This window comes from Aptenodytes patagonicus, chromosome 8 (assembly GCF_965638725.1).
Source record: "Aptenodytes patagonicus chromosome 8, bAptPat1.pri.cur, whole genome shotgun sequence".
Taxonomy (NCBI): Eukaryota; Metazoa; Chordata; class Aves; order Sphenisciformes; family Spheniscidae; genus Aptenodytes; species Aptenodytes patagonicus.
In genome coordinates, this window is record NC_134956.1 from 4,080,045 (window position 1) to 4,093,210 (window position 13,166).

A 13,166-nucleotide genomic window follows, 5' to 3' on the forward strand; every position below is an offset into this window, starting at 1 on the left:
GATTTACAGGATGGCCCTGCTCTGATCTCTGCTCCCTAATCCCTCTTTGCTTAGGTAAATCCATCCCACAGACAACTGCCAAGAATCTTTCTGGGCAGCCGATTCCATTCTACCCCTCACATGCAACTCTCAAAAAAGGAGACTTTATTAAAGAAAAGCTTTTTGCCAGCAAGACAAAGCCCCTGTACCCCGACAGCAGAAAGCGCCTGACTGGGGTAACAACATGTCCTATGCTTTACACATTCAAGTAGTCTTTTCTAAATACAGTTATTTCATTTATTAACTCAGTAGCTAATTTAGTGAGAAAAGCTATATTTGTACCTCTTATTATATAAAACTTCAATGGCAAGTGATGTGTGAAGATCATTTCTCTCTGCTAATTACCATTCCTAGAAGCAGAGACAATTAACTACATGATCCATTATCTCTAATAATTATTATTTACACAGTAAATAATATGCACGCTATAGGTTGCTTTTTTCCTGCCTAGCTTATTCTGAGAAAATGTTTACCAAGGACTTTATGAACAAGTTTTAAAGCAAATATTGGTGGGAATTCTTTTTGTGATGATTGTCTTGCTTATATATAGAAAGATACTTTGGCCTGCATTGACTGGTCCCATCTGTAATGCATATCTACATTATACAGTTGTATAACACTCTGGAACAAAATACGGAAATTGAGATAAAGATATAAACTTACCTATAATGGTAATAATTTTGCATATGAAGTAAAAGCTCTTACAAAATATACAGATTTTTAGAAATCAGTTAAATCAAATTTCAATTAAATCAAATCAATTGTTAATTTTAAATGGATCAAATGCACCATTTAGCTGGAGATTCAGAAATGCTCCAGATAATATTTTAACGTCATCACCTGAACACTTCAAAAACAAGACCATATACAATTTTCACAAATTTCCATTACCAAACTAACGTGCTGAAAGCAGCCAATAAAAGACTTAAAGTACTATCCTCAAGTTACTTGACTCATAAGACAGCCTTACTGAGCTAAATCCAACCCTACTGAGTTGGAAGATGCCACCCTGCAAATCATGCATTGATTTTCTGCAAAGCAGATTGTCCTCCGTGTTTCTCCTCATATCGTATATTTAGTAACTTATTGTACTCCTAAGATTGCAGAACACAAACTGTAAAACCTGGAGCAGAGCTTCATGAGTTCATTCAAATCCACTTGTTCTTTTTCAGACAGTGAAAAAATTAGTATCTTTGAATTCCTACACCAGTTCATCAATCTGCCAGCTGAGGATTCTCCTCTCAGTACATTTTCCTCTGATGTTTTCTGAATGGCTTTAAGTATACTAGAAGTAGAGGATTTTGCCATTCCAAAAGTTTTCCACAGTGACAGTGCAGAAAGATGATTCAAGCCTGTTGCTCCTTCCTCGTACCTCCCTCATCCAAAGCCAGATGACACTGAAAAGCCAGTCCAGTGTCATTACATGGGCTAAGTTGCAAAAATTCATCCCAGATATGTTTCTTACTGTTCACTGATTTCTAGGATTATTATGTAAGGATAAAACCTTTCACAGATCTATCCTTACATAAAATGGCTGTCAAATAGCACTCCTCCTCCTCCCCATCCTTCTCAACCTTAAAACACAAGTTACTGAAATCTTGACACATTATCTAAAAGTGGAATTTATTTTTGAGCATTGCCTGGAGGAAAGAAAGCAGAGGTAAGAAAACCATTACAAAGGATGGTCTCTGCTCAGATTGTCGCCAAAATTCACTCAAACCCTTCCATTCCAAAATTACTAATGCAAACCTCCCTGTGGACAAAGCTTGCAACTGTATGTGGAGAAAATGTGATGCAGTAATATAGGGAAAGCCGCACAGCCGTAAAGGGGGAGCACACTGTGAAGAACATGTACAAGCTCTGCTGCTGCCAGGTTATAATCATCTTTCTTCCTTACATTCCAGTTTTACCTTTTTTCCCCTTCAATGTGCCCTCATTGCGGCATTCTGCTTTCTGGAGTTCTCATTCCTTCTTCCCCAAAGCTGACCTGCTTTCTTATAGGCAACTCAGCCTTGATTGACAACTGGACTGTCTGTCTGATAAATGACTGATCTGTTTCACAGACTTCAAGTCAACAAGTGGAGCTGCCAATTGTATTTGCAGCTTAACTTTAATGGTAGGGAACTACAGAAGGAATAAAACAGAATTTAGGCCAGGCCATTTACTTGGGTTGTCATTTAATGTTATCATAAATGAAAGCTTTCCTCAATCTATCCTCGTTAATTATTTTTACCGCTTCTATCCCCATTTCTATACTCATTTTTTGTGTATGTGTTTTTGTTGGGGTTTGTTACAGTATCTATTTTAACTTACAACATTGGTAGCAGCAATGGGTGAACTTATCTGGATAAAATAAGAGATGACCTGAACCTTCATGTACAGTGAAAACAAATGGTAATTTTATCTGTCTTTTAACACAAGAAACAAAGAGCTTGAGAATAGGTTTTAAGAAAACTGTACCCGAGAGTAAAAATACCTTTCCAATTTCAAATACCAAAATATCTAAAAATGTAGTTTGAAGGATAAAAGCTATTTTCTCATGGTGGTTCTTTGAATAAAAAAGAGAATTCTAGTGACATCCAATAGCAGTTTCTTTTAGCATGACTGCCCTTGGCAGACAGCTACAATAAAGTACAGGCTCTTTTGCTGTTGCTTCAGGAAATATAAACTCTGATGATTTTCTGTTTATAGGTATGGCATAACCTGGATCTATTGGGTTTTGAGCTGTGTGCAAGAAAGGAAATAAACAATCTTTCCTAAACAGTTAGGGTCTCCTTCTTCACTTCCATTTTGAAAACAAGACTTCACATAAATACACAGACACATAAATATACATATATAGACAGATAAAAGAAAAGGTCTATGCTCTGTCAAACAAGAATGAGAGCGCTGCAAGCAACTACTGTTAAAAAGATATGACATTTCAATCCTCTTTTCCATCACTGACAACTTTATACATTAATGTGGGGAAATGTATAGAAAAATCCATAAACCAACCTACTACTACTCAAGTTTTTAAATGATTCAGTTTTTAAATTATTTAGAATTTAAATTTCAAACGAAACTTCCAAATATCCATATTCCCGAAAACAACGTTAAAGCTGTTTTCAAGAAGGCCTTACTATATTGAAAATCATGAAATTATGAAAGGTAAAAGGAAACGACAGTAAATTTCTGTTGGATAAATAATATGTGTGTGTATATACATTATTCTTGAGACAAATTTTTTCATCCAATTAAAAAATAAAAAAATAGACAAGATTAATTCAAGTATCTGATAAATGAAATCCAGGCTTTAAATTTGATTGTTTTAAAAAAAATCTGTAAGGGAGAAGCGTATTTTGTACTTTGCCCACCTTTTTAAAGATCATTTCTGAAAGGAACATTATGTCTCCCAACAACCTAGATAGCTGTACTCCTTTTGGATGCAAATACATTCCTCACGAATAAGAAGAACCCTTCACCTGGCTACTACATCCATGTTCTCAACACCCACAGTAGATTTTAATCTATTCCTGCAAAGCAGCTGTTGTGCTAAAATCTTATTTTCCATTACTTTTACGATTTCCCTTTTGTAGAATGTAATTTCTTCTTATGGTTCTCATATATTATAGGTTACCTACCTGCTCTGCCAACCTCCCTTTCCTCCAAGAAAGTATGAAGCGCATTCATTCCAGTATTCTGCATCAGACAATCAGTCAAAGGAACTATTTATTTTAACAATAAAATTCTGTGCCAAAATCTCCTGAACTGCTTTCAGTATAAAGAAGTTAGAAATTTTGTTCCACTTATTTTAATAAGATCTTTCGTTATATATTCAGGAAAAAGTAATTACACAAAGCAAGAAGGTGAATTAACACCTTCCTTTCTCTCCTAGTAAATCTTAATGGCTGAGTCTATGTTGCAGCTCCATCCTACTGCTGTGCGCCATGTACCCCCGCAGCCAGCCTGTGTCCTCAGCGTCATCCTCCCGCGGAGGGTAACCATCGCTCTCCCCTAGAAAAAAACTCCTCTCAGGGAAGCTTGTGGGGAATCCCTGTTCCTCCCTGCTGGGGTTATTTGGGGCCCTCAAAGCCATCCCTGCAGCCTCGTGAGAAGAGGTCTGTCTGCCGTACAGTGAAGACCCTCATCTAGGGCTGTGGTAGGAATGTGGTTGGAATGTGGGTGCTGGCAGCAAGCTTGGCAACTTCGCTATTTTCTTGGACAGATGTTATAGTGTCATATGCAGGTGTTCTTCTGCCATATGATAAACAGGAAACATTGCTTGCTCTGTTCCGGCTGCAATAAAATTGTCTACATTCTTTTTTTCTTTTTTTTTTTTTGCTTCATTCGCCCCTTTTGGTTTTATCCAATAGAGGCCTTTTTGTTCCAAAAGTTTTACAAGGTCACATTCATTACTTGACTAACATTTACTAACAGATAGACTAACATATGTTTACTTCATTTCCTAAGTTGGCAGAAGCTGCAGAAGAGAGTGAACGTTTTGCACTTTCCTGTGACATCTCTGCCTTTTTTCCTTTGAGATCCTCGGTTAAAGGATGCCTCTACATTGTGCCACATACTGTGCAAACGCAGTAAATGATACTCCAGACGGTCAGAACTGAAAACAGTCCTCCTGATGCAGATCCGGGTATTCACCTAATACAGGCATAAGTAGCTTTTTTGCTCCCTGGGCACCTATCAAGTACCAAATGAAATGCCTGTGTTAGATCCTAACAATAACGGGTTCAGCTGGGTCTTTTCCACTGGTGCTGAAAATCACTCAACTAAATACTAATTGCGATGTCTTCTTAATAAGAACACATTATAGGCATCCAGCAAGCATGTCATCTGTGCCCTCTGACAGTTTTCAGGAAATTAGAAGAAGAAGAAATACTTCTCTAATTAAAACTGAATTTATGCGAGCAAGAGCCCAATAGAAGAGTTCAAATCACTAGTTTTGGTATTTGGAGTCTCTATTTCATTATTGCTCCACGATGTTCAAGATCAATGTACTTCTGCTCTAAGTGCAATCAAATTACTCCCAAAATGCAAATTTTGTTTTCAGAGTAAGAGATGCTTTACGGTCCTCATCACAGCTCACATGCAAAAATGTATGAAGTCTAATTTTTACTTCTGTGTGGGAAAGCTATCCAAAACATGAATACTGGAAAAGAAAGGTTTTCTGGAGAACAGCTTCACATAAAGAGCATAAAAGCAGCATTAAAGTTGCTCTGAAGCTAATGGAATGCATAATCAGCTCACCCAGTAACTTAATCCTTGGAAAGCATTGAAAAGAACTATATTTAATGATGCTATTGTTCAGTTGGAATAATTTGTGTTTAATTTCTCAGGGAAATTCAAATCTTTTATCCCAAGCAGTAATATTATTTTCTTTTTATATTTTTATCAATTGTTCAATTGCCCCTTAATCAAAAGACAATGCAAGAGGGAACATTTCTCATTCAACAGAGCGTCTTGACTAATTTTATGGTCGCATATGTGATCACTCCGAACAGAAGTTCATACAAAGCGCAATTTACAGCATATGCATAACTAGATAACTAAAAATAGAATATGTAAAATTCAATCTTAGTGACATAACACTTATATGCCCTTTGGGTTTGAGCAGATATGCACAATTTGATTAAATATGCTCTAAGAATGAGTGCACAAGTATGCATTCAGTATTAGCAGCTAGAAAAATAATTCTGTACACTTCATCCTGGAAACAACTCCCTTACGTGTATTTTACTGTATTTATTTATGATTTAAAATGAATGAGGGCTATGGAACAATACTTCGTATCTTAAACTTTAGCTTAAGCTTGTTATAAACAATGAATAAAATGAACTCCTCTGACGCTGGAGTTGTTATTCTCATGGGGTCCATACCGCAAGGCTTGCTCTTATGATGCTGTTACAATAGGTAAAGAATCACCATGAATTTTACACAGATAAGTTCAAGTAGTTGTCTGATATGCATCCAGAACAAAGGTGATTTCCAGAGGATTTCACCCATTTATCAATTTTACAGAGAATCAGTCTCTGTGCAAAGCTAAAAAAGAAGTGAAATGGTGAAATATTGACTCTTTTTAATAGGCACGCATAACTAATGTTATGTGTGCAAGCAACAAGAAGCAATGAAGTCAAGCCAGAGTAAAAAAAAAAAAAAAAAAAAAGAATTATATTGAGACCAAAGTGAAATTTTAGAACCACTATTGACCAGAAATTTTTCAGTCAAATGAAACTATTACCAGAAGAGAAAGAACATTAAACTTAATATTAACGTTGCATCACTCTGGAAAGTCTGATACCTTCCCATGCCTTACTCAGAAACCTAAAACTATTCTGAGATTCAGAGAGGGTGAACTGGTATGGAAGTTGAACAGACACGTTTTGTAACTGTGTTTGATCTCAAGCATTCAAAATGAACAGCAAAATATAAAACAAATTAAGCACAGCTGACATTGAGTCTTGCTCTGCCAGTTACACCTGACTTAACTACCAACCAATCTGCCGTCCCTCTGCCTTGCTGTTTCTTAGGAACAAGGAAAATTCTGCCAACACTGGTAACATTCTCTCAAAGCCCTCCCGAAGTCATCAGTTTGGACTGATGCCGGTGACTCGCATTACCACTGTAGCAGTTACACAATCACAAATTTACATAGCTACCTGTTATCCTTCATCCCAATTTGCCTGTATTACCTTGTCTTAATCCCAGCCTGTGTGTTGAGGATGAGTTTGATTCTATTTCTCTTTCTACGGAAGTACCTAACCTTACATAGGCTGTAACAATATTAAAATAACTTAAGATGTATTTTCCTCTCCCCCACAATCAAATGTTATACTGATTTGTGAAAGCGTGATTTACTCAGCAATAGTAAAATATTTTTGCTAATTTACAAATATGCAAATCAGATTCCAAAAAGTCACTACCATAAAATATCCACACTGAGCTATTACACAGCATTTACACTGAACCACCTGAGAACAGAAGGCCCACCTTTCCTTTCAGCTAACCTGGTTGATTTTGACCTGGATTGACCAGGACCATAAGAAAAAGATAGAATAAGGTCCAGGATTCAGTTGGGAACTGGTGCTGCTAGTTGGATGCTCACAGCTGAAACTGGTGTGTAGCTGAGTGAGCTCTGCTTTTCCAGGGTATCTGAAGTCAAAAGGGCTACCTCCAAGCTCAGCTGACTAGAGCTATTTCTCTGTACAGTGCAACCGAAGAGGTGCACTCACATTGCTGGCTGATTTCCGCTGGAAGGTGGCAACTAACAGTATCTTTCTGAGCTGATGGAGGCTTTGTGTGATTCCCTGTCCACTCCATGTAAGAAGCAGCTCAAGCTGCCTCAGGGGCTGGTTCTCCCCACATTTCCCTTTCCAGAGAGCTTTCAGCAAGAACAGAAGAGTGAGCTCATCACAGCACAGATGACTGTCTGAAGAGTGCCTAAGCTGTGGCTTGACTTCAGACACTAACCCTGGCTAAACAATCCTCAGGAGCATTCATTTCAAAAACACCTTCACCACAAACACACTTTGCATGTGTCATAGAATCATAGAATAGAATGCTTTGGGTTGGAAGGGACCTCTAAAGGTCATCTAGTCCAACCCCCCTGCTGTGGGCAGGGACATCTTCAACTAGATCAGGTTGCTCAGAGCCCTGTCCAACCTGACCTTGAAGGTCGCGTCAGGTTTCTCTAAACATTCTTCTTCCAAGTGTTGATTGTTACTAATATCCAGATATTTACATAGTACGAATTAAAGTAAATATATGCTCCAGCACTCAGTAGTATTTCACCAATTGTTTTCTGTGATTGTATTTTAAAAGACTACTTTTAAAACAAACATGAATTGCATACAAAACTATTACACAGCTCAGCACAGAGCTATAAAAAGGACAATACATAAATTCATAAACTAAAAAAAAGAAGTATTTGTTCTGCAATATTAAGATTAAGCTTGACCTTTCAAAGAACAAATCTATTGGAATTGCAAAAGTTTTTGGCCTCTTAATTAGCTCTGTACAGAAGAATCTAATGCCACAAGCAAACATGGTATTTCCATTTTGCCCTCCCTTACAGAATAAATAAAATACTTCTGGATGTAATTCACTTGAACCCGGAATGAATAAAGATCATTAACCTCACTGATTTAACCAATCCAATTTGTCCTGTTTGAGAATTACTTGAAAGTTCTTAGACACACAAAAATAATTTTACACATAGGAAGTCTCAGTGAAAACTAGTTGTGTTAGCAAATTTACCTGCACCGAAACTGGGCCATCCCAATCTAACAACAGCAGGAGTTTTTAAAATGTAGCATGGTCTTGTACTTATAAGTACCTCCCTATCCTCAAAAGAAATACACAAAATACATAGTTTTTACAGCACCTGTTCTCATTTTGAGGACCTCAACAGTACCTAATGCTTCATAATCAACAACAGGTTGTTAAGGAATTAACAACACTTAAAAAAATTACAGCTCCTTCTGCTATGTTTCGTTTTATTGACAGAAAAAGCCTACTTACCAGAATTTTTGTAGTATAAGCACTGTTGATAGCAATTGCATTAACCAGCAAATCAAGGGTTTTGGCGGGTACGGAATCTGGGTCAGGGATCTCTTTGTAGTGGACATCACCGACATAGGCTTGGACGACTGTCATCCGGTTGGTTGTTAGTGTCCCTGTTTTGTCGGAGCAGATGGCTGTAGCATTACCCATAGTTTCACAAGCATCTAAGTGGCGGACCAGATTGTTATCCTTCATCATTTTCTGAGAAAAAGCAAAATAAAAAACCTTCAAGATTTGCTTTGACAGACTTTTAACATCAGTTATAAAAAGCAAAAAAGCATGCATTTAGTCTTGTTCATTAGAACGTAATGCTTACTAAACTAGAACTTTAATTGGGGCCAACAACCCAAGCCCCAGTTACAGACAACCAAGCAGTGACCATCCCTGAAATCATTTTGCCTTTGATAAACCGACATAGTTCCATCATTTTTTGCAGTATATATACATTTTAAGGAATAGCTAGAACAGCAAAGATTAGCTAAAGAAACTGAAGATAACAGGATTTTTTAAACAGTATAATTATAGAAATACTAGATTTCTTTTTAATACTCTTTCCAATGCCAAGATGGGACATTTTGGGAAAGAAAGAAAGAAACTAACAAACAAAAAAAACCCCACCAAACAAACAAAAAAAAACCCCCATCCACAAAAACCCACCAGAGTATTCCATTCCACAGTGCGTATTTTTCACAAGATACACAGTCATCCTGGAAATACATGTTATCCTCGTTTATATGCTTTCAGTATTAAAACAATTCTGTGCCCAATCACCTGACCCTTACTTTCAGACACTATCTTACACTCACAGGGCACAATATCACCAGTTGTACACAAAGCTGTATTGCAGTTTGACATTGCAAATATAGATATACGTGTCAGATGAAGGACATAAGGAGAACGGGAAAATATTTTAAAAGCAGCTACAGTCCTTATTAACAAAATCCCACGCTTGAGATGCGCTCTTTTTTCCTAATAATGATGATGTTTGGCACATATAAATCAAGCTATTCCTTCCTAATGTTCAGATGCTAATTTGTTTCCATATTAAATAGAAATAAATTTTACAAAATCTTCATCTAAGATTCCCAGAATGTTTAAATAAGGCCCATCTGACTAAATTGCTAAAACAATCTGAGAAAACTCCTAGATAGATAATGGAGTAATCCACAAGTACAGGATTTTAATCCTCTTTAATTTCCTAATAGAATCATTTACACTGGCTACAAACAACTGCAACTGCATTTGAGAAAAGTACACAAAAGCTCCAGTGAAACTCTAATTTCTTTGAAAAGTGTTCCTGAAGACTTCAAATCCATGTCAAAACTTTGTACTGTTCCACAAGAAAATCTGAAGACAAAGTTATCCTGTATCAAAAGACTGGACTATTCTCATAGTAAATTCTGCTCAATACATTCCTGGTAACCTAGCAAACTAAGTAGGTATTTCTATTGTTTGATATTCCTGCACTGTGTAGTAAGATATGTATTAGAATACATACACATTTGCACATTTGTCAGAAATACTTTCAATATAAAGCAAAGTTTCACTTAAAGAAATTTCATTAACAATTTGTGCACAGTAATTTACAGGCCAACTTTCATCACACCTGATAAAACCTGAAGAATTTCTTACTAGCAAACTCAACTGAACAGCATTTTTCTCCCATAATTATTTTTAATGTTTCTTACCTTTACAGAATAAGCCAGAGAAATAGTGACAGCAAGTGGAAGTCCCTCAGGAACAGCAACCACAAGTACAGTAACACCAATAATGAAGAATTTAACAAAATACTGAACATAGACAGGAGTGCACTCAGGCAACCACTGTTTCTTGTTGACCACAAATGTGTCAATGGCAAAATATAGTACCAAAATGATTACAGTGATGGCAGACATCACCAAACCTGAAAATAGAAATAACCAATTACTATAAAACAAACACAATTAAAAACGTGCAATTAGAATTTACCTTTGAATTTGATATGAAATTATTTTCTTATTCTACATGACATTTTTCTCCAGTACCAATAATGATGACAATGATAAATTTTACAATGTAGAACAAACATTACTACAATACATTTACAACAGCCATACATTCACTGAATTCTACAGAACAGCTGAATCATACTGCATTAATTTTTAAGCACCATCTTACTGCTGCCTTTAAAATTTCTCAGTCAGTCTAGTTCAACACAAGTTCTGCTGTTTCTCAAGCTACGTTTTTTCAATTTAGCGCATTACTTTGCCTGGTACAATATTTGTCTGTCCTTTTAACCTCCCCTTTTTACAAATTACTAGTCTATCCATATTCAAACACTCATCTTTCTTTTAAATAAGCTTATCTTAAGAGCCTTGAGAAAAGGAGTCTCCTCTAGTTTATGTTGCAGTATAGAGTATTTTAGAAAAGCCCTACTGATGTGTCTGGCTGAATGCAATGAGGCAATACTGCAGAATCATCCACAGAAGAGTTTTTAATTGTTTTTATTGAAAATGTGTAAGGGACATATGCAAACAGTGCGTATTTTTATGAGGAGAGGCTCAAAAGAGGTACAACACTGACAGTGTAGCACAAGAGACACTGATAAATATTTCACAGAATTCACAAAAGATCCCAGGGACTTAATATCCCAGTGACACAGACTTTGCTAAGATAGCACTCCTCCTCCACAACTTTGTTCCTGGATTTGAGTATACAAATAAAAACTCCATTAGAACATCTATTTTGCCTTGCTATGATTCCTGCTCTTTGGCAGGTTTCTATGAAGCAGTTAAGTCTGCATTTCAAAATAAATTAATTTCTCTCTAGTGAGATCATACAGTAGAAGGGGAATGCTGTGAATTTCATGTCTTGACTGAAGTTAAAAGAAAAAGTCGGTAAGCTGAAGGATGCTAAGTTTGACAGGAAACAGATGAGTCAGGGAGACCGCTAAATGCCAGAGGATAAAGGAAAATCCGTTAAAATATTGTACAAGCAAATACTCATGACAATGCAAGACATCCCCATAGATGGCCCAATGACAAAGAAAAAACAAATGAGGCAATGATTAATTAATTAAATTCATGTTACTTGCCACATTATGGTTAGAAATCCCTATACAATTACTTTAAAAGTGATATTCACATGCCTGCCGAAATACCAGAAAGAGTAATAATCAGAAGGCAATGTAGAAAGGTTCTTAATCTAAGAAATTAATGATCATGAGAAATGAAGTGGTTTTGTATCAACGCATACTGTTGTACAACTAGCAACAAAGCAGAGAAGCTTGAGGAATATGAAACTGGACAAAGCATGAAATTGGATATTAAAGAGACGATAACCATAGATCCTGAGCCATGCACTGTTCAGGCAAAGAAACAGAAGCGGCATCATGGGGTTATGTGATCACCTAAGTGCAATGAACTTAAAAAGGAATGAGAAGGAATAGCAGGGGTAAAAATCAGACTGGTAAAGAAAGATAAGGGAGATTGAACAGAGGTGAAGTTAAGAATCTGTTGTAGGGCCTCAGCCAAGGACCTGGATAGAGATCAAGATCTCTTTGATACCACTAGAAAAATGAACCTAATGAACATTATGTCATTATGAAAGATTTTCACTTTCTACCTACATGTTGGAGAAGAAGTGCTACTTATAACAGTAGGGACCAGATGGTACTGCATACAAGAGTCAACAGATGTGTCGTATTTGGGTAGAAGGCAGAAACATGGGTATTAAGAGAGAACAGAATGACTTCAGTATCCATAAGAGGGAAATACTGTGTGAGCAATATTTTGAGATAATATTAGAGATTCTGAAACTGTGTACTCAGAGGTTCTAAGGGGAAAGGAAATTAAATATGTAATTACTGCACTTGGGAATATTGCCTATGAGAAAAGCTACATTTCATTTTGATTCAAATATTCATTACAATCCAAGTTGCCCAAAGCTTCCAGTTACTTGACAGTCAAAGCTGAGTTTAAGAAGAATAAAAGATCTTCCATACCACACACTATCCTTGGAACAGTATTATGATGACCTGTTTCTAAACATTGCGGTAAAAATGCCTATCCCTTTTAAGAATAATTTGTTTTAAAACCGTTTGTTGCTAGTATAACACACTGCTATTTGGTCAGTGATCCAGTCATACCTGCTTTGCCTATCTGGACTGCCAGCTTGGTCAGCTTTCCCTGAAGAACAGATTTTTCTTTCTTGTGCATGTTGGATTTCTTCTTGTCTTTGTCATCTCCCTCTCCCCCTTCTGCACTCTTCAGCGGCTGCATCTCCATGGCAGCAGCCCCATCCTGCTGCTTGGCTAATAATGCAGAACAAAACTGTTACTCCAAAACTATTCTTCATTCTTTTTATCTTAGTGTTGATACTTACTGAATTCAACCAACAACACCTGTGGCAGGGCTGGTTGCAACACAGATGATTGTAACTATGCACAGAATCACACTTCACTCCCATGGCAGACAGACGCCCCTGTGAGACCCAGTGGGGTTCTGCAGGAGCACAAATGTACAAGCATACCCATGTGCACTCCATACATATGAGGATATGTAATGCGCTGTTTGTCAAGTACCATGAAAACC

At 36.8% G+C, this 13,166-nt stretch overlaps 1 protein-coding gene across 13 annotated transcripts in view; it reads right to left on the bottom strand.

The window, feature by feature from the left end:
* ATP2B2 (ATPase plasma membrane Ca2+ transporting 2) overlaps nucleotides 1-13,166 on the bottom strand; it is a 446,707-nt gene that overhangs the window by 73,696 nt on the left and 359,845 nt on the right. For all 13 annotated transcript variants that reach the window (XM_076346016.1, XM_076346010.1, XM_076346023.1 and 10 more), the window contains 3 exons: nucleotides 12,722-12,886; nucleotides 10,284-10,498; nucleotides 8,554-8,796 (listed from right to left, as the gene is read on the bottom strand). In XM_076346016.1, coding sequence (XP_076202131.1) covers nucleotides 8,554-8,796; nucleotides 10,284-10,498; nucleotides 12,722-12,886 — 623 coding nt within the window. The remainder of the gene's footprint in view (nucleotides 1-8,553; nucleotides 8,797-10,283; nucleotides 10,499-12,721; nucleotides 12,887-13,166) is intronic.